This window comes from Anser anser, assembly GCF_964211835.1.
Source record: "Anser anser genome assembly, chromosome: 8".
NCBI classification, from domain to species: Eukaryota; Metazoa; Chordata; class Aves; order Anseriformes; family Anatidae; genus Anser; species Anser anser.
In genome coordinates this window covers 24,230,253-24,255,762 of record NC_139728.1, presented here as the reverse complement: position 1 = coordinate 24,255,762, position 25,510 = coordinate 24,230,253, and the positions used below count along the sequence as shown (strand labels likewise).

At 45.2% G+C, this 25,510-nt stretch overlaps 1 protein-coding gene and 1 long non-coding RNA gene across 4 annotated transcripts in view; both read left to right on the top strand.

Moving 5' to 3' along the window:
* LOC310903394 (BEN domain-containing protein 5) overlaps positions 1-4,976 on the top strand; it is a 932,737-nt gene extending 927,761 nt beyond the window's left edge. For all 3 annotated transcript variants that reach the window (XM_083846602.1, XM_083846600.1, XM_083846601.1), the window contains one exon: positions 2,580-4,976. In XM_083846602.1, coding sequence (XP_083702728.1) covers positions 2,580-2,703 — 124 coding nt within the window. In that variant the 3' untranslated portion in view covers positions 2,704-4,976. The remainder of the gene's footprint in view (positions 1-2,579) is intronic.
* Positions 4,977-5,717: 741 nt separating this feature from the next.
* Positions 5,718-15,213, top strand: LOC310903400. Its single transcript, XR_014587507.1, has 3 exons — positions 5,718-9,709; positions 11,282-11,662; positions 14,982-15,213. It is a non-coding gene; the product is annotated as an uncharacterized lncRNA (long non-coding RNA).
* The last annotated feature ends 10,297 nt before the right edge of the window (positions 15,214-25,510 follow it).

The following is a 25,510-nucleotide window of genomic DNA, read 5'->3' as shown; positions in this document are numbered from 1 at the left end:
GATGTGGTATAAATTTGGTATTGTAATTGCTATGCCTCTGAGATTTCAATTTGCAAAACAGTTTGCGTGGCTGCAAGATTAACTGTTGTATGTGCAATGAGCTCACAGCAGAGCTGCGATCTGATCATGACTGTCTGTCAATTGGCTGTACACCCAAAAATCACTGCCATGAGAACCTGGTGTGAACAGAGTGCTTGATACTCATGATGCTTCCGTTCAATGAATGCTTGGATAGCTGCTAAAAAAGGACAGTGTCTAAAAATCCCACCTGTAAGTGCCGCTGGTTAACTAAGGTTTCCTTTTTTGGTGTTACCTAGCTGATGAAAAATGAGGTCTAAGACCTATTTTTCTCCTCTTTGCATGTTTCTTGTTATACTGCTTCCTTCCCCTGTAGAGGGGAGACGGGTCGGGCTGCCTTTCTGGGAAGGAGGTTCAGCAGTGATGCTCTCCTGCCCTGGCAGATCGGAAGCAGGGAAATCAGTGCCTCCATAGGGGCACTGCCTGGCCGATTTTGCTCCTCCACTGGGCACGGGCATGCTGTCAGCAGTGACAGGGGCAGCCCCAGGGCAGCGGATGGGCTGACTGACGTGCCTCCCTGTGTTCTGCAGGATTCTGTGTTTGGTCCACAGCTGCTGCCGCGTTTGGGTCTCCAGCGTCATCTAGGAACTTGTCAATGTAATTATACACAGCACCAGAGAAAGCGCTCGTTCTCACTTCTGTGTGCCTCTCAGGTCTCCCTCCCAGGGTCCTAATTTATTTACTTTTGTCTCAATGTTTATCTCTTCAAAATACCACTGTGCCATAGGTTGGTGATCGAGCTGTGGAGATGCAGCAGATGCTGGAATGGTGGCAGCTGTGATGGCAGTGGGGGGGGGAGGGCTGGTGGAGCGAAGCCCCCTTAGCCCTGTGCTCCACCGGCACCTACATTATTACAATTCGTTTCAAAAGTTTTTTTAAACCTCTTACTGCAAATAAAAGCAGGAGCACTGACAAACACGTCTGCATGGGGGGAAGGAAGGCAGCAATGTGTCGCGGCGGCAGGAAGGCTCAGAGGCACCCAGTTCCCTGGGGTGATTGGGGTGGAGGGATCGGGGAACCTGGTTTCCATCTCAGCTCTTTTCACTGAAACATTTCTGCTTCCGTGAGGTTTTGTACAGCACCGAGCACCAGCTGGGTTGGGGGCTTCAGCTGCTGCGGCAGGCTCAGATAACTGAGGTTAGGAGGGAGCAGAGCGAGTGCACAGAGCATAGGTCGTGCACAGGCAGAGGATGCTCTCTGCTTGCCTCCTGCCATAGCAGTGGGGGTGAATGAACAAAACCGGCAGGGCTGGGGGCTGCTGGCAGGGCCAGGAGCTGCTCCTCGTCTCCTGCACCCAGCTCAGAGGCACCTTTGCAGCTCCGGTGTGACCTGACGGTGCTGCAAGGCAAAGGGCCTTAGCAGCTAGATGGATAGACAGACAGACAGACAGGCTGAGGCTGCCCAGTTGTCTGTGCCTGTCATTGCTGTGAAACACAACTGGCAGGAGCCGGAGGGTGGCGAGAGCGCTGGGATGTGATACGGAGGATTTTAATTAAGGCCTTTAAGCAACGAGGCTATGTAAGTAAACAGAATAGCAATGCTACAGAATTAATGGATAATAAAGGCTAGAGATTTCCTTAAAGTAGCAAACATCCAGCACGCACGCTGTAAACACGCCCCAGCAGCACTTTGTCTGGGAAACCCGCAGTGATCGTTCCAGGAGCCAAAGCCGCACGGAGAAGGTGACAAGCTGTGGGAAGCCACGGAGCTGCGCCGAGCTCAGTCCTTAGCCCCAGAACTCCTGGGGCAGCTCCACAAGAGTATTCTGTATTTCGTGTAACTCTGCTCCTCAGAGGTCAGCAGTTAACTCCCACTGCTCTGCTCGGACAGCAGCCCACCAGGTGCTGGAAGTGCCAGGCCCCAAACAACAGCGACAGCTCCAGTTCTCAGTTACCATTAGATATTTGGATTTAATGGGCATGGTGAAACAGCCGGGCTCTCTGAGCACACTGGTTTGGATGCCAGCGCATTGGCATCGCGTGTGGTACGATGGGTGCTCCCCGGACCCATGGCAGGAGTCTGGGGACTGCCGTGGGCTGTGAGCTGCTCTGGCAGCGGGGTCAACGCAGAGGTGAGCACACCTGGGAACCCAGCTGTCCTGTAAACAGTCTCTGCCCCAGGAGGAAGTACTCACAGTGATACGAGGGGTGTTACTGGGGAGAAATGAAGTGAAATGCTTCGGGAGCGTGGGGGCTGCAGTGTGCCATAGGTGCATTAGCACAAAGGGAAGCAGTGGGGCCCATCTATTGGAGAGCTCAGAGCTGGTGCAAAGCCCTTGAAGTCTCCTGGAAGGACTAACCCTGCTCTGGCCAAAGCAGTGTGGGCCCAGCTGGTCTTTAACCACCTCCAATTTCTCGCGAGTTGCCATAGCCTTCCTTGCAGACGCACTTCCCTGTGAGATTTACACATGGTGGCTCCTCGGAGCTCAGCCCATGCGCGGCTAAACTGCCGCGGGAGCAGCACAGCGTTTCACAACATCTCTCTTTCTCTTCCTTTGGCAGGAAAGAAAAGGAGCCGCTTTTTAAAGGCACTACCCCGCAGGGTCAAGGGACCAGCTATGCCGGCAGCAAGCTGGAGAAGAGGAGCCAGACGCACCCAAAGGACCAGTCTCTCTCCACACAATGAGAGGGGAGAAGAAGAAAGAGAGGAGAGGAGAAGAAGGCTGGTCTGTGGGGCGAGGAGGAGTGCAGCTGGGGCTGGAACTGCTGATGTTTCTCTTTTTTTTTCCCAGATAAGTATTTCTAAGATAACAAATAGTCCAAGGGGGAAAGAGGGAGAGGGAAATTAGCTAGAAATTTTACCATTGATTCTTTTTTATTTATAGATGGTAAATCAATTTCAGACTTTTTTTTTTTCCCCTCATCTCTGGGAAAATAAAGAGTGACCCAATAGATTTAGAGAAATCATTTGCAGCGGCTGAAAAGCTATTTGTTACAATGAGAAAGCCTCCCCTTCCTCCACCAGCCTCTCTCGCTCTCTTTAAAGGGGTAATCCATACGATGAGCAAATGAGGGAGTCCTGGCTCCCCTGCTGCCCTGTGTGATGTCTCCTCTTTTAGTGTCAGGCTCAGAAGCTTTTATGCCAATTGCATGCAGTAGCCCAGTTAGCTTGCATTAAGAGAGCCTGATAAATAGCTTCTGGGAGTCAGGCAGGCGCTCCTCAGTGTGCCGTTTATCATCTGCTGCATGGTTAGGTTTTTTGCTCTTCTATCAGATCATTTGAGGAAAGTGGTCATGTGAGAAATGTTCCTGATGTCACCTGTCAGGCTGCAGGCATGAAACTCACTGCAAGACCTGTCTAACAGGCACAATCCATGGTCCTCCAGCAATAACTGGTTGGGGTCTAGAAAGACTGGACTTCCCAAAAGATTTATGACAGAGGCAGTGTCAGCTAGGGGTAGTGCTGAAAGGGATGAACCAATGATGTTGTGCCACTGTTGTAAATCTCAGGTGGAATGTCACTATCATCCCATTGCATGGACAGCAAGTGCAATGTCTGCTTGAAGCCACTGTCATCAGGCAGTCTTGTCTCCTGTCTTGTGTGACACACTGGAAACATTTGCCAGTGATGTGGATTTGAAGCGCAATGCCAGTGGTTCTCAGACTGGAGAGTAAAAGAGGGTGACTGGGAAGGGGGTTGGAAGTACCTCTCGGGATTGAGAAGGGAGAGTGGACTTAGAAGTGCTGGTTTGGAGGAGAGAAGATGCTGAGACCGAATGGATAGGAAGGGAAAGGATGAGCCAGGCTGGGGTTGAAGAGGGATGTGTGAAACAAGACTGAATGAGCTCCCCTTTTTGTGGAGTGGCCTTGAAGAAGTAGCAGTCCCAGACATTCCTTTAGCTATTGAAAGACCAGGGTTGGTTGCTCCTCTTCTCTTTCTCAGGGCTTAAGCTTTATGATCTAGGAGCAGGGGCAGACTCAGCTGGGCCCTCATCTTACAGATGTTACAAAGAACTGCCTGAAAGCAGCCTGGGTTGCATACATGCAGCCAGGAAGCCAATGTCACGATGCATGGAAGGGAGCTCAGTATAAGGTCCTTGGGGGTCCTTCCCATACAAGTAAAAACAAAGCAAGCAGGGTCAAGGCTGAGGTCTGCCTTGTGTCTTAGGACCTCACGCCTACTTCTGTAGCCCTATTGCACCCGCAGACAGCCCTCCTGGGAGGCACTGGCACATGCTTTCCACCCAAATAGCGTGACTGCAGTCAGAAGGAGTGGGCAGGTATAATTCAGGACAAAAAATTAGGCTTTGCATGCCTCTGAAAAAGGGCAAGCTACTCAGGATCTGACAAAACTTGAGGTGATTGTGTCTGTACATTCGCCAGCTGTTTGCTGGGCTTTCATTAGTTTCTCTCTGATAAGGGGAATTTGGCTGAAAACAAGCAAGAGATATCTCACTGAAAGGAGAATGATTTTAAACACCAAACAAACCTGATATTGTCAGTCTTTCAAGGTGAGGGGGTTAAACTGTGAGCATTTTTAGGGAGAATAAAATGCCCTCATGTGATGAATTCCAAGGCATCCAAAAGGCGCAGCGCTGGCTTTCCGTCTCCAAGAGCAGAGTAATGAATAGCAGTGACAGTGCGATAATTAAAATGACCTCTTGGAGATATGGATTAGAAGGTATGCAGAGGGGGGATAAGTTCTCCTTTGAATTAATCTAGTGTTAATTTATGACTATCGTTGTGTTTTATAGGTTTTGAGGGGAAGATTTTCAAAGTTGGTTTACTGGGGGAGAAATGTTCCTTTTGTGTATTCATTGGGAAAACATTTGCAGAATTCTTTATTATTTATTTTTGAATGGTTCTATATATACATATGCATATATATAACAAGAGAATTTCAGGTATTTGCTTAGCTACTAAAGGATTTACTCTAGAATTATGAATAAAGTAATAAAAGCAGCTGTGGAATGTGTGTGTTGTTTCACTTTCATTTCTTCTTCCCCAGTAGTCCCCAGAGTCACTTTGAAACCAAGAAGAGGACAAGCTGGTTCTGAGAAGCCCCTGGGCAGCCCTGCTATCAGGTGTCAGAGATTCCTGCCACCTGACTTGTCAGCCTTTTACGTTTAGATTTAATAACTGGATTTTCCTGAAATCGCTGTCTCTGCTTCTTAATTGTCTCCTGTCACCCATATCTGCTCCAGAGCCTGCAATTTTCAACTTTTAGTAGAGACCTAATGCAGAATCCTCATCTCTACCAGAGATGTTTCCTTTCTGCAGAGAGATCCCAAGCTTCTAGTCGGATAGAAAGGACAGATTGGAGACAGTTACCCATATGGGAAATGATGACATCCCATTTGTCAACTCCCATGTTGGTAACCTTCTTCCCATCCTCTCCACCTGCCTAGCAATACCATAACATCCAGACATAAGGTTATCTGCCAAGAGCATCTGCCTTGCTCGTCAGCCAGGCAGCGTGCCCGTTCTGGAGCCCACCCTCCCCATCCTTGTTCCAGCACGTTGTGTTCAAAGTCTTTGCTCTCGCATTTCACTCCTGTCTCAGTTTGTCTCCCACACCTTCTGGTCCACTAGCAGCACCAGCTGCCCAACCCATCTTTCCACCCCGACATCCCTACTGTGTCCCCTCTGAACCCTACAAAGTGAATCTATAGAGTTTTCGCCAGAGACTCACCTCTGCTTTTGTGGTTCACCAGTAAAGCATGCTTCTTGAAAGCTCTCCCTGACCAGCTGGGGACGGGAGCCTTCACTGTTGGCTCACGTGATGAGGGTTTGCACATCCGTGGGGCAGAGCGTGTGATCTGCACACACCGTTTCACCAATGCTTGGGGAGACGATCATGGGAGGTGAAAGTATGAAGCATTCAGCGCCCAGTCTCTAGTTCGGTTTCCCCCACGTGAGCACTGAGGTCCTTTACCTCCATCTGAGCAGACAGATCCCACTTCAGAGCCTACTTCTAGCCTGCCAGCTGGTGTGGTTGGAGCCTCGTCTTCCCGGACAAGAAGATCTGTGTCTCAGACGTAAGTAATGCACGTTGTACACTCAACAAGTAATTCTTTCCTAGTCTCTCTTGTCAAGTTCAAGGTAAAGCAATATCAGGGATTTTCAAAGTTTCAGAAACCAATACAAGGCCAAAATTGGGTGTCTGACTTGTCAGAAATGAATTTACTTTCCAGAACAAATGCATGTGTTTATCTGAGCCCATATGCTGGGCTCTTCTTGTAGAGCCCACACCAGAGCCCCGTTGCGCTGCCCTGCCTCTCCCGCTCTCTGCCTGGGGAGTTGGAGGGCCCTCCCTTGGAGGAGTAACGATGAGTTTACTTTACTTTGCGCAGGACCGGGGCATGAATATTAAAATACTGAAATTAACTTGTTTTCTGTGCATTCTGCTCTCCTGACAAGAAAATCCTGCTACAAACCCCTGCACAGGCAGTCTAACTGCATTGAATTGGACCCTCGCTGTGAGGGGATTATATATTCTGATTGGGACTGCGTTTGCAATTATTTTCTCTGCCACGCCAAAGACCTTTACTGCAGAGCTGCAAACCAGTTATAGGAACATGAAATGCTTTGACTTCTTCACTAGGGAAACATTAATCCAATCACAGGTTATGTCCATTACAGACTATGGCAATATTGTATACAGGAATTCCCGGGAGAAGGTTCTACAAAAATTGGAATCTCTCTATAACCATGTTATGAGATTTACTGGTGTGGATAAAATGGGCAGAGTTAAAATTACCAGGCTGGCTATCTCTAAAAGACAGGTGAAGTCTGCTGGCTATCATTGCTTCATAATATTACAAATGGAAAAGCCCTGAAGTAATTGAATAACACATCTGCAGAAAAAAACCTTGTGAACTGCTATAACCTAAAGATAGACTGCAAGGAAACAATGTATGTACAGCACCTGGTTAAAAGGAAAAAGATGCTTTCCTTACCTGGTGCGGGAAGATATCATAAATGTAGATACAGATTCTCTCTCTGGCTCCTGTATTATATGTTTGTGTGCTTTATAAATGTGTGTGTGTCTATCTCCTTTTCACATAAACGAAGTTAAACCAGTTTCCTCTGCAGCCTGAAGCACAGTGCTGGATGGTAATGATTCATAAGCAGAGCTCGCTGTGTCTCCTTTTGTACTGGAGGCTGCTGAAAACATTTGGCATGGCTGGTGAAGGAGCTGATTTTTGTCCCCTTAAAGTCTCTCTGTCCTCTCACAGAAAGAGATTTCAAAGAACTTTGCAAGGGTCGATTAAGGTTTTCCCTGTGCTTTAGTACCGGTATGCAGTGGGCCATAGGACCAGGTTAAGAGCAGAGAGCAACTTCACGGGGTCTCTGCAAGGCCGGGGCTACACGGCGCTGGGTACCGATGTAGCTGCTACACTGTGCTCAGATGCAAGTTCTCCATGTAAGAATGAACTTTTCAGAGGGGGAGGATGGCCCACAGCCTGCAGATTTGCTCAATACCTCTGTGCAAACACAACTGGGCCGTCTTCAGGCAAGGAAGAGCCTGGAAGGCTTCCTGCAGCCACAGGCTGCCGTCCCAGCAGAGGTGACCGTCGTCTCAGCTCTTCCCTGGAGGTAAGTGCGCCGTGGCCTGCACGTTTGTGCTGCGTGAGAGGGGATTTCAGCTCAGGCACGATACATCCTTCTGATACATCCTCCTGTGGTTCCGCCTGGGCCTGGAGGAGCCCTTCTCATCACTCATGTTCTTCCCCATCTGGTAGCTCCGAGCAGAGATCCAAGGGTATCCGATGGGAGCTGCACCGCAGCAGTACGGCAGCCAGGGGTTGTCAGAGCTGGTTAATTCAGGGAACTGGGATTTATTCCACATTTCCTGTGCCTCTCCATGGCAGACTAGTACACTCGGAAGATAACGCTTTTGAGAGAGCGAGTCTGGAGGGTTTTGAATCCTCCCGTGACAGGAGCACAAGGGAGGCTGAGCTCATGGGCACTGATCAGCGAGGTACTTTAAAAGATTTGAAATCGGAGCCCCTTTTTTCATAAAATTGTTCATTAAAGAAGTTCTTTATCATTAAAAACATTTTTAAAATATTAAAAAATATATTTAAATGCTGCTTTTCCAGTAAGTATTGAACTTTACTCTCTGGAAGCAGTGGAAACAGAAACCACCCAGCTCTAACTTGAGCTGCAGTATCAAGCGCCTGGGTATACGAAGGAAGATTTTCTTACCAGCCAGTGTTTGGAAGATCAATAAAGAGCTACAGCAACTTTTGCCATTGGGGAAGAAGTCTTTCTCACAGTCAGAAGGGAGCCAATATCCTCCTGTGACCCCGCACTGCATACACAAAATTATACTGAGCGTAAGGAGTCCCCTGTTCATTTTGCACATTTAGGGCTGTTACACCGGGTGCCTTCAGCCAAGGCGGCCTGAACAAATGCTGGGGATCCGTACGCATTTCCCTTTGGTGCTAGGTGAAGGCAGGCAATTTTTTGGTTTCACTCCCTGACTGTACCACGAAGACTATTGGGGATTTTTCTGCAGCATTTGAGCTCCATTTCAAGGAAGAATGAAGGAATTTATAGAGGTGTCTTTTTTTTTTTTTAGGCCCTCTGTAACCCACGTTATGGGATGCAGTTGCAAGATGCCACCTTACTGAGCTGTGCCGCAGTAAATGTTGAGGCTGTTGGCTCTTGTTTGCTTTGCTGAATGCTGAGCACAGTCCTTGGTGGGGAAGTTATTTTCTGGCAAATCCGTGTTGTACTCAGCGCTTTCATTTCTTCCTCCCCTAAGGCAGATTCCTTTCCCTCTTGGTCGGTCACAGCTCTGTCACACTCCCAAGGAGTCTGAGCAGCTGATCCTGAGTCACAAAGTGGAAAATACAGAGCGTGTCTGGGCTCTGTAGGAGCCCAGAAGAAGAAGGAGGAAGAAGTAGGAGGAAGAGGAGAGAAAGGAAGGTGGAGAAGCACGATTTTAGCTCAGGAAGCTGCACAGAACTGAGGGATGCTGTTAGCACTGAAGCAGCCTTTGGAGAGCTTGCAGGTCAGCACTGAGAGTTGGGTGAAACCTTCCAGGTCAAGAACAGCTTTGTTTTTCTTCTAAACGAAGCCAGGACTTCACCCCACAAATCTTAAATGATCTTCAAATCTTGAATGCTCAGCTCTTCCATGGATGCAGTGCTGCAAGATTTAGGATAAATAGCAGGATATGCCTTTCCGTGATTCATCTCTACCATTCAAAACCCTACAGTAAGTCTACCTTGTTGCTTTACACAGCTTCTTTTCCACGTGAGGAAACACTCATTTCTCACGTGGTGGCCCAAGACTCAGGCATCTGAAGTGAGCTGAAGTAGGACAGAAGCAAATCACTGAGCCAGCCAGGGAAGTGAACAAGACCCCATGCAGCCCAGCACCCAGCTGAGCGATGCTGATGGATGCCTGGTGAACACATCACAGATGCTCCCACAGCAGTGCTAGCAGAGGGTAAATGGTAATTAATAATGGCTGTTAAATCGAGGTGGTTCATACATCTCAACCTTGAAAAAATGGGGAGAAGAGTTTCTGAAAAATATTTCCTCTTCTGTCACTCTCACATTACATGTTCGGTACATCCTTTTTCCTGGACTGAGCTGTCACTCAGCCATCCTGAGACATCCTGAACCATTCATCTGAGGATTTCTGACTGAAATGGATGTAAACATCACAGTCCCCAGGTAATTAGTTAGCTCTATGCCCAAGATACAAATGTGAGATCTCTGAGATGCTGCAGATTGTGTGGGAAGTCGCACAGAGGAGAGCCCCAGAAACCCCCATGACCCTTGCTATGATCAGGGGTTGGGGGGGGCATCTTCTGGGTCAATTGTGTTGAATTGAGAGCAGCCTAGGTATAGTTTGAAAAAAGAAATGTTTTCATTGATTTAGAAAAATGGTGACTGGCTACACAGTGTGGGGCCAGAAGTGGAAACCCAAGCCCTGTTTTGTGTTAGGGTGCCATGCAGCATGGGTGTGCCGGGATAAAAGGAGGGCATGCTGTGAGATGGGGAACCTGTCCTGTGAAATATCAAGGGCTGTCAGAGCAGCCAGTGGTGGCCAGGGTGAAGTTGTCTGAATTTTGTTCCAGCCTCCTTACTCTCTCAGTATCCAGATGCCTGCAGTTTGTAATAAAAACATGTCCATGCTGCAGGCAGCCACTGTAGGTTCAAAAGACTAGACTTGACCAAAGGCACAACTGAGAGGGACAAAGAGAAGCACATTGCTGCGTCTCTGCCAGCAGTTTATCAGCACGTTGGTGGCCAGCACCCTGTCTGAGTTTGATACGGAGGGAATGCCCAGGGGCAGCAACAACCCTCAGACGCTTTTGTAACCCCTTACGCTGATTATGGGACTGCAAAGTCATGCTTAAATGCATGCAGGACAAAATCCTTTCTTACTGTGAACTCCCTGGGTGAGAAGTTACAGGTGAAGTAATACAAATAATAACGACGATCCCAAGAATTTGTATTAGCAGTGCTATGGACTAGCCCAGTGTTCTGCACTTGATAAAGACAAGCAAGTCCTACACATTCAGCTCTTGGCTGCCCCAGAGCACTTTTGTTGGCTGTTGTGCTGCCCACCACGCATTGGGTCCATCCTGATTCCATCTGGGCCAGTTCTGGCGTAGAAAAGCAGTTCTGTCCCAAACAGGGCTGCAGGGCAAATCGTTCATCAGCACAACTGCACTGATGCCAGTGCAAAATCACGGGAGAGGCTCTATCCCCGTGTACTTTTAAATCATCAAGCTAATAAGTACCCTGGATGATAAGATGTAATCTTTTAAATGCAGTATGGATTTCTTCCCCTGAATTATGCATGATAACATCTTTAGGCATGAGCTTTGTTTGGTTTTTTTTTGTTTGTTTGTTTGTTTATTTATTTCTGAAGGAGCTGTCTTTTGGTGGTGGTGGAGATAATCGCTGTGGTTTACAATTAGGGAGGGAGGCCCAGGAAGGGCTCCCTGTGGCTAGACAATCTCTGCTAACGGCCTGGAAGTTGTGGTGTCTCCATCCTTGTAGACATTCAAAACCCAACACGACACAGTCCTAGGCAATCTGCTCCAGACGACCTGCCTTGAGCAGAGGGGTTGGACAGGATGCTCTCAAGATCTTTTCCATGCTGGGATTCTGTTTCCTGTTTCTTATATCAATTCCTGACTATTATACCATTGCTCTGCAGCAGGTAGGGTAATAATAGTAATATCCAGGTCTCCTGCAGCATTTTTCACTCCTTGATCTGCAATGTCTCTACAGAGGCTGGTGGTTCTTCATCCCTTCTTAACACCTAGGGAAACTGGGACAGTCAGAAAGCAAATGATTGCTTAAAGACGTTAAGGAAGACGGTGTTAGAGGGACCGAATCTCCAGAGCGTCACCTCCCACTCCCGCACCAGCACGGCCACCACAGCACCTCTGCAGCCGTGTTTTGAGAGACGCCTGCTGTGCCCAGCATCCAGCCGCAGCAGAGGCCAGAGAGGCGGGAGGCAGCGCGCTGTCCACGGCGGCAGCCCCCGGACTGTAAATCACAGCAAATGAGAGCCGCTCCTGCGCTTTGCCAGGGAGACAATGGAGCAGGCAGCTCCGCTCCGGTGAGCTCAGCTGAACCACGAACAGGCAAGCTGGTGCTTTAATGAAGGTGCGTTCGCGACTGCTAAAAACAGCCTTTACCCACCACTGCTGCAAACCCCAGGTTTAGTTTCTGTATATCACAGGATTTTTATTTTTCCGGTGATTCTGCAGGTCTCAGATTTGGCCAATTACAGCGCATAACAGCAGAAAACTGCTCTTTATTAATAGTTTTATTATTATCAGTCCTTACAGATTGATGTTTCTAATGTCACACACACACAAAAATCCTTAACTAAATCTTCCATTGCTGTAATTTGCTGTCTTAACGTATTTTGACCTATTGACAAATACACCTTTATAAAAATATATTTCCTGATTTTCACATGAATATTGGGAATCAAACAGAAAAGCAGATGTGAGTGCACGTCTACATACACACAAGCACAGAGCCCCCGCTTTGTGTATTTGCTTAAATCCCCCATCCTGACAAACAGCAGCGATCTGCTTGTTAGTCTTCTGGTGAGCTGGATAAATATACGGGCTGTGTTTGTACGGTATAGGGGAAGGCAGCAATAGCCATTTATAGACAATTAATCACAGCCATGTATTCTTTATTTCCTGTTTATGGGTGACACAGTGGGCTGAATTTTAATCAGCTCTCATGATGGTGGGTTTTCATGTTCCTGCTTTCAGCAGTTAACACTTTAGGGGTATCAGGAAAGGAAACTGGTGGAATGAATACGGATTGGGGTCACTTTCTGGTTTTAGAGATGATTTTGCTTGCAGCCTTAAGAGACGGAATAAACTGATGTCTTGTGAGCATGGGCTTCTGCGATGGCAGCCTGGAAGTGGGTGCAGTTAATGAGACCAGGTATCCCATAACGGTATGTAAAATGGTGAACCAAGTTCAACTAAAGCCACCTTCTGAACCCAACTTTCCATGGTCTCTACCTAACACAAGAGAAAGGGGCTGGTACAGCTGGAAAGTTTGGCACAGCATGTGCTGTAGTTTTCTGCTTCAACCTTGCTGCCAGTAGAGCCCAGCAAGGCTCCTTCAAGGATTTATCACACAGAAGGTATTGCAGGAATGGCTCCCCCATTCTTCTTTGCTTTTAAGCTTAAATATGCAGTACAGCAGAATGTTCGTCAGCAGAGATACAATCTTCATCCCTTTGTTCAAGGAATGCAAAGAATAATTAGCAAAGCCCTGACCTCCTCTCCTCAGATGATGCACAGTTTGACCTTTACAGCTCTAAAGTGGTATTAAGATAAGAATCATGTACTGTATCCTGACTTCAGTTACACCACAGTACAACTGAAGTTGCCGTCAGACCACTAAAGTAATTAGGATTGACTGAGACTAAGACTGGCACGAGTGGTATTTGATATTTCTAGCACTTCTACCAAGCCAGGGAGTGGGATCCATTGCATCGCTGTACGCATGCCGTGTACAATGCGGTTGTTAGGTGTGCTACTAATCACACGGCAGGCAATTAAAATGGAGAGCATTTCAAAAGTCTAGCTGGCCATTTACATCATATAATTTGGGAGACAGGCCAGATTGCCCTGGATGATTTAGATACCTAACTCAATCAATGGGTATGAGACATCGAAATGCCTTTGGAAAAAAAAAAAAAAAACCTGCAGCCCCTAATCTTTAAATTTCATCTTTAATTTTGGAGTGAAATTGGTGCTTAGAAAATATAGCTCAGGGAGGGCAGGGAAAGAAGTGTCCAGTGAGCAAAACTGAAATCTCGCTGAGCCAGGACTGCCATCAGCTGAAGACGAGATGAGAAATTAGCACGCAGCTCAGCTGGCTCACTCTCAGGAATACATTGACAAAATTGATGCAGGGATATGATGCCATCCAGCCCCTAAAAACCTGCAGCCCTTTAAAATGAGGGCCCCTGGGTGACAGATACTTTTCCAGGCATTAAGACTCTGGCAGTCCAACCAAAGTACAAGATCAAGAAAGTAAATTTGAAGGAGTTACTTTATTACAGATAGCACTGCCTTTTCCAGATAGCCACGCTTCAGTTAAGCCCACCGAACCAAATTCCACGTTGCAATTCAGTCGGGAAAAGTAGCTTGCCCTAAGATATGATACAGGACAAGCAAAATTAATAATTTTGAGACGTATCATCATAGGAAGAATGTGAGGAGGTTTTTCTCTTTTTTCATTTTTTTCTTTCTTTTTTTTTTTTTCCTTCTTTTTATCGGGACTCTTTTACCTTCAGATTCTCCTCCTGGGCTACTATTCAAAACCAAACTTTGTTCATGCTGCTTGGATCCAGTTTTCATGCCCTAGCATAAAAACAGGTCTCAGGAAGAGAAAGAAGCATGATGTATACACAGTGGGCCAAGCAGAGAAGAGTCACGTCTGGTCCAGGGCTGTAGTTACCAATGGGAAGAATTTAAGTGGTTTTTGTAAAATGAAGATTTAGCCCATAAAGGGGCCTTGGGACGTGGAGACTAGAGGTTGGAGGCAAAATGATAGATCCTCGCTTTGAATTCAGCCTGAGAATTCAAAAAAAAAAAGCCACTCTGCAGAAAGCCACTCTGAAACTACCACTGGCCTCAGATCATCCTTAGCGTTGGGATGGGGATGCTTCGTCAGCCTTTTGTGGGGTGAGTGAAAGACGTCAGTCTTTAGAGCTGCCAACATTCCAGCGCTGGAGGTCTGTGTAATTTTTGACAAATAAATTTGGATTTACACAGCCAGAACTGTTGTGCAAGTAATAGAGATAACATTTTCTCCTGAACACAATCCCTCTTGGGGCTTCTTTGGGTATTTCCAGGTAGCCCCATTTGAGAAGAGAACATTGCTTGCACAGGTGCCTATCTGTGAGTGTCAGTGCAAGAGCACACACACACACACACACGTGCTTGGGCAGCTTTATGTTAACAAAAGATCTCTGTCGATTTCCTAGCATGACCAGTTTGTCCTCTGCTACACCCAGAAGGTGTGAACAGCATGGAAATGATCTGCTTCTCCTGAGTAACAACAGAACCCTTATTTAGCATGCTGTAGCAAAGGTTATTAAAACTGCCTGCACAATTTCGATGTCCAATTATTTTTTATTTTATTAGGAATTAAAATTTTAGCTCCCACATGTGGCTTTAAAAAAAATCTGTTTGTATGTCAAAAACTCCACGCTCATTTATAACAAATTACCACAGGCTTTGTCTACAAATGTACACAGATTGATGGATTGGGACCCAAACTGTGGATGCAGACCAATGACCTACACGTTGTACCAGCCCAGGGTCCACAATGCAATATCTGTGGGGACTGCAGCATAGGATCCAGCTGGCAGAATGTGCACAGCCCAATGGTATCGCATGAAAGCTTCATCCATTTTCTCTTGTTACTCTGTGCCTTCCAGGGACTACTGTACTAGAGCAGTCATTTGATCTTCAAGGGTTTGACCACGCAAGAAGCAAAGCAAACTGGCACAATTCCTCTTCAGCACTTAACCAAGTGAGTATTAAATTCAGATGTGTATTTGCCTGGTAGAACAGAACTGCCCTGGCGGGGCAGATGGCTCAACAAGGATGCTGTAATAGACCCAATGCTGTAAGCATTGATCTGCATTGTGAGGATCCTTATATTAATTAACTTCCTTCTCTGACCTCTAAACCAAATATTTTTTCAGTCTCTATCTAGATCAACATCCAAAGACAAAGAAACTAATGAAGAACATACTAAAATTTGAGCTAGGCCAGAGGGGTCAATGAAATTCAAGGTGACAGCATCATTCAATTGCTTGTGCCCCCACCAGATGAAAAGCAACCAGAGAAATCTTCTCCCCTTGGGCTGTTGGTTTTAGTTCTACATCAGGCCTTTGCAAGTCACATCAGTAAGTGTGGTCCCCAAACCCCAGTGATTTAGAAGAAAAAGCTGTTCCCAGGGCGTCTTTTTGGAAGCAGCAAAGTTGCAGCTTTAGATTGATGTTCATTTTTATTTGCTGATCATAGCTAATTAAAAGAAATTAATAGAAACATAGCCAGATCCAAAAGTTTATTAGAAAAGAAGCACTGTAGTTTAATTATGCCACTATGTTGTGTATGACACAAAGCCCACTGAAATCTGAATACTTGATGATCTCTGGAATTTGACTAAGAGCTCTTCTGCCGTAGGGAGAAACTTGACAATTACTAATCTACATATGCTGACAATCTCTACATATCGGGGGCCCCGTGAGGGTCTTTAATTGCACTGTAAACTTCAAACTGGAGTGTTCTTCAGCAGGAAAAAAACAAGATGCTGCATTCAAGCTAAAGAAGAGTGGTAGTTGACATGTTTATTAAATACCCCAGGCCCTGAAGGACTGCAGGGCGGAAGGTTCTCTGGGTAGGAGATGTTATAAATGCAGCATCAGACTTATTCAAGACAGAATTACATGTGAATGTTCACGTGCAATGATGGTACGACGTGTCCAGGAAAACTCTGCAAAAGCACTTCAGTAACTCCAAACTGTACTTCTATTCTCTTGCTTTCACAGCCCATTTTGCCACATTTCTGTCAGCTTTATGACTATGCACACAAAATGTTCGCCTGAGTTGAATGGAAGTGGGCAGTGGACTTTATAAGGTGCTGACCAGTGCTTTTTCAAAAGCAAAATATGTGACATTTGCTTTAGTGTTGTATAATGGTAGACAGTGAGTTTTGTCTGTGTTTCTGGCAGGGGAGGGGCTTCTACTCTCCATGAGACCTTAAAACAGGGCCTAAATTTATCCCAGAAATTTCAGTGGGTTTGGTTCAAAATGTAGCTGCAGGAAAACTGATAGTTTCATGTGAGAAGTGATAGTTTCATATCCCTTCCTCTTAATTTCCAGTTTGACGTAAGCTCACACCCGGATGATTAAGGTTATTCACGTGTTATGGACAGCACCGAAGGTTATCTTGGCTCAGCCTCCTATTGCTGGATTGACTTGGTGATGTCAGCTGTGATGTTCACCTTGTACGTCGTTGACATAATCTCCAAGCAAATTTTCATTGCTTCATTTCTCATTTTATTTCTTTGTATTTCAGGAATGTCTAGTTATCCTCCCACTGCCGTGAGGGTTCACTGCCCCTCCTGAACCAGCCACAGTGCACAGGGACAAAAATAGCATTGCCATCCCCACAGCTTGAAGTCAAAACCAACAAGTGATACAACAACCAGAAGAGAAAAGCTAACTGGGAAGTGATGGTGTCAACAAGCAGCAGCCACTGCATGTGTTTCAAATGCTTTTTAAAAACTCTGGTGGAGAGGTGACTGCCCTAAAAAACGGCAGTAAAAGAGCACACGTGCTTGCAGGCAAAGGTACCCACTTAAACTGTGAATGAGGGACACCTGAGTGAGACACGGCCTGGATGCCCACCTGCGGTGTAGGCCGCAACCTTGGCACCAGGAGCCATGGGCTCTAACCTCGCAAAAAAGCCATCTGACACAGCAGCACTGGTCCTGCAGAGGGGCTTTACTAAGAGTTTTACCCTTTCTGGGGAGCAGAAGGGGCAGACAGAGCTTGGGTTGCAGGCAGGTGGGCAGTGCAGCACCAGTCAGTGGGAGGACACCTCGCCATGCAAGCAGGTCGATCAGGAGATAATTGGAGGGAATAATTGGGACCTTCCCAGTGCCAGCTTCGTTCTGGGCTCTCGCAAGACATCCAAACCTCTGAATTTAGGGAGGGAGAGTGTTATAGATGCAACACATTAAACAACCTTAACTCCAGTGAGCAATGGCACCACTGTAACACTTGTTTATTAGCAAAATGCATCTGATCTCAAAGGCCTGCATGACAAGTTCATTACATATCAATTTAATTAGCTGATTTACATTTAATTTACATTTCAATTAATGTCTTTAGCAACAAAACGTTGCCTTAATAGGGTAATTGCCTGTTAGGCAATATGTAAAAGAATAAATAGTCACATTCTGAGGAAGAATTCCTATTTTCAATTTTTTATTACCATAAATAACCTAAATAATTATTGCTCTTAAGGGGCCATGTCCCAGTTCCCTTCTGGGCCTAATTATAAAGACTTAGTACCTCATTAACCAAAATGGTTTCAGAGTCACAGAAAAGCATTACTCTAATCGTGACTCATTAGTTTCAACAAAAGAGGAGAAAACTGCAAAAGTCGGCACATTTTGCCATATTATTCTTGCGGTTCATAAGCAGCAGCGCATTTGAGAAGTGGCTGCTACAGCTGTGTAGGCGTTTCTGTCATGGAGCCCTGCTTTCAGAGGGGGTTGTGTGTAACTTTGGTCATTAAAAGAGCCTTGTCAGGCTAGAAAAGCTGGCACACACGGACCTGGCACCGAGCAAGGCGCTGGAGCAAATTTCTGGTGTTCTGTTCCCTGAGAGTTCCCTTTGCCCCATGCGGCCACACACAACATGGCTGGGTTGGAGGCTGTGAGGTGGGATCCATCTGCCATGTCAGAAGGGTTGCTGTCAACTCCGAAATATATGCCAGCAAAAAAGAAAGGACGTGGCCTCTGGCTTCCTTGTAGCCCCTATGGGTTACTTCATCGCCACATGGATCCGGCACTGTCCATCCCTCAGCGGCCAGCACAAAGCCAGCGTGAGAGCACGAAGCTGGCTCAAGCTGGCGCGGTGTACGTGTCTGCGCTGCCACTGCACCCAGCCATACAGAGATCCAGGACCAATGACTCAAGTGGAGGCCTGGACTGCATTTGCTGAAAATGATGTCATATAAGCAAATGAAAAAGGGACTGATCAAGGTTTTCTGCAGCAAATGATAAACTCATAATATGTTATGAATACATAGAGCTTTTAAAAAGAAAGTGTTTAACTAATGAGGAAACAACCTTTCCATAGTTTCCTCATTAACCTTTAAACGATGATTCCAATGTAAAAGACCTGTACTCAAACACCATGCTATTCTTTCTTATGCTGCAGATAAATCCAGAGCTAGAAATAGGATTTCTTAATGGTAGTATTTTGCAGCTCATAAGAACAAATAGCCTGTGATGTGTTTTGTTGTTGTTGTTGGTTGTGTGTGGTTTATTTTTGTTATTTTTCATCAGTGGCTAACTGTTATTTATTTTACAGGCAGCACAGCAGCACAGCAATGATAAGTGACGTTTCATTACCCCAGAGCTGTAAGGAGAACCCCTGCCCTCACTGCCTGGCCGTCCTGCTCTGATGTGTGTTGAAGTTGGTGGTGGTGGTAACAGATTTTGGAATTCATCTTCAACCCCGAGGTCTTCAGACAACTTGAGGCTATTAAGCAAATGCTGCGCAACGCTGTGCCAGATCTCACCTGGTGTAACTCACTTAGCTCCAGAGACAAATTGTGGACTGTGTGCCTGGGCAAATTATTGCTTGGCTTTTCCTATGACAGGGTGCTCTATGTATGTACCATTAGACAGTGAAAAAGACCTCAGGTTGGAGTCACTTTCTTCTAACACTAAATGCACCCTTTCACTAGGATAAGCACAATAGTGCTCTCCTTAGAGGGGAGCTGGGGGTGGTGGTGGTGGGCAGAGAGAGAGAGAAAAGCTTCAATTTCCAAAAAAATTCTTATTACCATAAGAACTTAATTGCTTAGACTCAGATATATCTCCTGGTATTCTGCATTTTATTTTTGCTCCCACACTTGCTGGGTCTGGAATTCTCTTCTGAGCTGCTAACTCAATTTTTGCTTCTTAAAGCTCATTTAAAACCTTTCCTACTTCCTCTGTCTGTGATTAACGCTAATCCACTCACCCCTTTCTTTTCCTATGGCTTCTTACACTCACCCCTTGCTGCAGACTGCAAGAATTCTAATTGGCATCTGCTCTTCTTTTTGGGTTTCCACTTTTTCCTTTCTTCCTGCTCCATTTTCTCTTTGTTGCTATATGGGCTGCTCTATGCCATCCTGTTATGCTTTCTAGCCCAGATCTGCCTAGTGCTCTAAAGGATTTGATGATTTTCTTTAGGACTGACTCTAATAATAGCCACAATCCTGCCCCTTTATGAATCTTCCTCACAAAGAAAAAAAAAAAACAGTTCTGCCCTCCAGAGTGAATTCCATTGAAAACCAAAAGTTCTTGTTAAAAAAAAAAAAGAGAATCCTTCTCTGTTCCTGATGGATTGGAGAAATTTTAAAGGAGTAATGCTATAATTTATGAGGAACTTGAGCATAGATCTCAGAGCACCCTATTAGACAGGGTAACTTCAGCTATTATTTAAAGAAAGCATTTCAGTTTTCTTCTCTAATAGAATACCACACTACAATTTTAACAGGAAAACAAGCCAGCCAGAAAGTCCTTCAGGTTCTCTAGTGACTTTGCTGTTGTCAATCAAATTAACATGGAAGATGCTCAAACACTGCTACTTTAATGGGCAGGGGGACAAAACTCCTGCCACACTGCAGAGAGGCTTTTGAAAAAACAAGCAGCTACATGCCATCTGAGCTGGCTGAGGCTAACAGAAGCCAGAGCTTGGGACTACAATGGGATGTGATGGATTTGGGGCTTTCACTGCCACTTCAGATGGCCCATGCCCCAAACTGTGATTTCTCAGCCGCCTATTCAGCTGCTGCACTAGCCTGGCTGCCCAACGGTGAGGCTTTTCCCCAAAACGGCTGGTGTCTGATGCTCAGAAGTAGCTCAGCAAAGACCACGCTGAGGAGCTTGGAGCCCAGGCTGTGCCTTCGCCCTCTGGGCCTCCCCAGCAGGAGGACTCCCAGCCCTGGGGAAGGCAGGAGGTACACATGGCTGTAAGGTGTGGGAGACAGGCCTTGGCTCCTTGTTGTCACTTTTCTTTCTGTTTGGCTAAAATAAGTTTTGTTTTGACAAAAGCATGTCTTTAGTCAGCTCCTCATTTTCCTCTGGAATTCCTGGAAGATGGAGATTCCCCTTTTCCTTTAAGAGCTGGTTCCAGTGCTTACTCACTTTCTGTGTTAAGATACAACGCCTAATTTCTAATTCAAATTCTTCTAGCTTCAGTTTCTAGCAGCTGGCTCTTGCTATGCCCTTCCCACTTATATTAAAGAACCATTTAGTATCCTGCATTTTCTCAACACAAAGGTATTTATCAACTGTAATCAAGCCCCAATCTTTGGCTCTCTGCTCAGGCGTCTGCGCTATCGCTGCTGCAGCTAGAGCCCATCACTGCCAACCTTCTGCATTCACTGCAGCAGACGGGAGCCCGGTTGGACGCTGCCCAGACGGCTGCTTTGGATTCCTGCAGGGCCAGAGCCATCGTCTCTGGGATGGCAGAAGACTTGGAAAGAAGAGTTGGTAGTTTCTGTGTCCTCCGCTAGTATCATCTTGAGTTGCTCTGCCAACCCACCAAAGTTCTTTGCTTTTTAAATACAAAGCTATACATGCATAAGGAATAAAACGCTCTAATTTATTCTACAAAAGTGCTCATCAAGTGAGAGACAGGACTCTGGGAAAAGATTAAGAGCTTACATTTTTCATTTGACTTATTTCACATAAAATTTCATAGAGGATAAAATGATGGGAGGCAAAGAAGCAATGATATTTCTGTTTTATCTCTGTCTAAGGACCATAAATCTTTCTGAAGTATCATTAATTATAGCAGCGCAATTCACAACGCTATTGTTAAAGGTCTATCAGCAGTCCCATTATAAACCCCCTATTTTCAGGGGTTTATAACTTGGTTAGAAGAATTTTGTTTCAGGCAAAAACTTTGCTGGGGCAACGTCTCCATCTAAGATAATTTAAAAAAAAAAAGAAGAAAAAAAAAAGTAAAACACAAAGGAACGTATTACCTCTTTTGAATTGATTAACGGAGAGCCCAGAAACCTTCTAGGGGTATAAATCTAATACTGTATTGGCTGATTGTATCTGTACCATTTGTGAATTCATAAGACTGAATGCATTGAAGTTATCTCTTAGATGAATTTAGATCATTCCTTTACAAGAAAAGTTTCCAATTACCACAGCTGAATTCAAGATCTGGAATATTCCTCCAGTGGCTGTAATCAAATCAGATTTGATTTCTTCCTTAGCTAAAGCCAGTCAAGAAAGAATTTAGTAAAACTGGAAAAAAACTTACATGTTAAGAATATTTAAGTACATTTAGGTAGCTTTTTTTTCTTTTTTTTTTTTTCCTTTGCAGGCATGACTTGCATCAAGCATCGGTGAAGGTTAATGATCACATACACAGCCAAAGTGAGTTTTGGCTTAGCAGCAACACAGAGGACTCACTCTGTCATGGCTGAGCCATGGTGAAATGTAAGAGAGGTGCTGAGTTTCTCCAGATGTGCAGTAGAAAATGCTCTTCAGTAGGCACTAGTGAGACTGGTAAGGCATGGCTAAGAAAAGTCACGGCCTCCCCTACAGAACAACATGACCAGGCACCCTTTTGCCTGTAGCAACTTGTAGGTTCATCAGGAAAGCCTGAGAGCTTTGCCCAGTTGTGTTTTTGCAGGTTAGGAAAGAGCAAGACGAACATAATGCACCACACTTTGATGGGATCAACAAGTCATTGTGGTCTTTTTCTAATGCAGTGGATATTAATGAATGCTAACTTCTGAGCAACTTTTTTTTTTCTTCCCTGCTTTAAAGTAGAAAGATTAAATGAAAATGTATTTTGTGAAGCATGTGCTGACACCCTCAGGTAATCTCCATCCTCTGTCCTCATCAATAATCTAACATTCTACCTTCTCTGTTACATTACTGTCTACAGTAATGCAATTCACTTTGGTCCCCTTAGATCCTATTAGAATCTCTCACATTACAAAATTCTTCCAGCTCTGCTGTACAGTGCACTGGGATTGTTTAGTCTTAACTTCTTCTGGCTGTTTTCCTCAACTACAATTCTTTGCACAGGAACTGACTTTTGTGAATTGCACATTTAACCTAGCACTGAGTGAGAAGATCAAAACAAGAAATGCACATGGGTATTGTCCTATGGGGTCTCTAAAGCACTCTGATTCTGCTTTGAACACTGGTGAATGTATCTTGTTATAATGAGTTCCACTATCTAAAGTACTTTCTTCTATCAGTTTTGATTGTTGTCTTTTAATTTCACTGCATGTGTCCTTTGAAAGGATAAATAGGCATGGGTAAATAGAAAAATCCATTTTTACATATTATTCAATCCCTTATGTACCTCTTTTGTATTACATCTTACTTTTCTCCTCTCCGAAGTAAAACAGCCTTAATGTTTTGTTTGTTTGCTTTTTCTAATATGGAAATCTTCCCATATCTCATAATTTGTTGCTGTTATTTGAGCAGATGTCTTCCTGGAATTCTCCACAGTTATTGACAAGACAATCACTCTCAGTGATGATATCTAAATAGAAGTGCTTGATGTGCATTGACTGAGGTCTTTTTTGGCTTCTCCGACAACATCAAGGTCTTAAAGTAGGCAGAAACAGCTCTCCGACAACACGCTTACAAGAACTGCAGTAGAAGGTGGAAAAATGTGGAAAGCTCTTTTATCTCCTTCATTCTTGTTGCCAGAATGCCTGTGAAATACCACTTTTGCAGCCGGTGTAAAATGCCACTTTGCACCTGGTGTAATGCTTCCTAAGCTTAAGAAGAAAACCATTCTTGTCTTCTTAACCAAAAATGAATCTCTGATGAACTCAGCGATGTGAGATTCACTCTTCGATCTCCAGTCTTATCTGATTCATTTCTCTCTAATCCCCAATATTTTTTAGATTCTGGATTTTGGAATATCCACTGTTTGCAAATGTGATTCTTCCAATATTTCCTACCTGCCTATGTTGTAGCATATACTGATATGTTGAAACTCCTGAGGCCTGACCCTCTGAACCTCTACAACAATAGGGTAGAATTCTTGTGATAATTATCTTAAACCAGGGCAACTTCAGTCTATTGATAGTTACTCCTCATTTACAATGATAGAAATAAGAACAGAATTGAGTATTTTGATGACATTAAGCTTCTTATAGTAGGTATGTGGAAGGGGCTGGAGGACTGAAAAAGAAGCTTTTAAATGGAGGAGATTGTAAAAACATTAACATAATGCAAAGCTGTCATCCAGGCTCTTGTATTACATGGAACTAAGCATAAGTAGCGTTACAAGAAGATTTACTTTTGTAAAAGCAAAGGAATTCACATGTTTTCACAGCAGGGAAACTTTATAGCAGCTAAAACCTCAGGTCTATTTAAGTAGCATGCCCTTTGTGGTTTTGCTTATCAGTTTTGCTTATTAGCAAATGGATCTGCACTGAAAGTCCCCTCATTGTCCCCAACTCCCTGCATCACTGTTCCCGCAGTGCAAATGTAAGACTAAATTATGCACTTCGTCATGACCAGGAGGTCCAGATGGATCTCACACTGCTGCAGAAAGGGCTGGACAAGAAAAACACTGCAGAAGCAGCAGCAGCATCCTTTCCTTCCAAGGCCCAGCGGGGCGATGTGGAGAAGCTCTGCAGACCAGAGGGATGGAGAAGCATCACTGTGTAAGCATCCTCCAGCTTACCCCAGGTTTTCCCTGGTTTACCAGAGAAAAGAACTGAAACTCAACACCGTGTTGTCACTTCAGAGAGGCTTTCTGTCCTGTCTTGTGCTTATTTTTCAAGGGTTATAAAGTACTTCTGTTCCAGAAGTGTGGATATTCTGTATGTGGATATTAAATTTTCATCACAAACATGATGCCATTTTTGATTTCAGTAATCTATCTATCTTCTGGTCTTATTGGCCACACTTACAGTAATATCTCATACCTCACAATCTTTAACAAGTTATTTATCCCTCTAAAAAGTATGTATATGAAAGGTATCTGAAAATAAGCAATAAACTATTTTAATACTGTTACCATCTGAGCCCTGGATCTTTGAGAATTTCCTTCTCATTAATTCTGGAAAGCTGTTCATAACCTCGAGACTGATAATGCATAGAAAATGGCTTTATCTAAGTGCAACCCTCCTTAATCTATGTAGTAGAGGTCTGCAATTAAAAAAGTGTGTCTTTTCCAGCTCCTAAATACAGAATCCTGCCTTTCGCTAAGACAGAAAAAAAAAAGAAAAAAAAAAAAAACCTCACAGCTATTACAGAAGTCACAATAATGTCCAGAGAAGGGCTACAAAGATGGTGAAGGGCCTAGAGGGGAAGACAGAATCACAGAATCACAGAATTGTAGGGGTTGGAAGGGACCTCAAGAGATCATCGGCTCCGACAGCCCTGCCAAAGCAGGTTCCCTAGAGCAGGTTGTCCAAGCAGGCGTCCAGAGGGGCCTTGAATATCTCCAGAGAAGGAGACTCCACAGCCTCCCTGGGCAGCCTGTCCCAGTGCTCCGTCACCCTCACCATGACGAAGTCCTTTCGCACGTTGGTGAGGAACTTCCTGTGATCCATTTTGTGGCCCCTTGTCCTGTCCCCACAAACACTGAAAAGAGGTTGGCCAAATGCCTCTGTCTCCCACTCTTAAGATACTTGTAAAGAATGATAAGATCCCCTCTCATTCGTCTCTTCTCAAGGCTGGACAGACCCAGGTCTCTCAGCCTTTCCTCATAGAGGAGATTCTCCAGGACCCGTATCATCTTTGTGGCACTCTGCTGGACTCTTTCCAGGAGATCCCTGTCTTTTTTGTGCCGGGGATCCCAGAACTGGATACAGTACTCCAGGTGAGGCCTGACCAGGGCAGAGTAGAGGGGGAGGATCACCTCCCTTGACCTGCTGGCCATATGAGGACGTATGAAGACGTACGAGGAGCAGCTGAGGTCACTTGGCCTGTTCAGCCTGGAAAAGAGGAGGCTGAGGGGAGACCTCATCATGGCCTACAGCTTCCTCAGGAGGGGGACTGGAGGGGCAGGCGCCGATCTATTCTCTTTAGTGACCAGCGATAGGACTCGAGGGGATGCTGTCAAACTGAGAGAGGGGAGGTTTAGGCTACACATCAGGAAGAGGTTCTTCACTGAGAGGGTGGTTGCACACAAACAGGCTCCCCATGGCCACAGTCATGGCACCAAGCCTGTC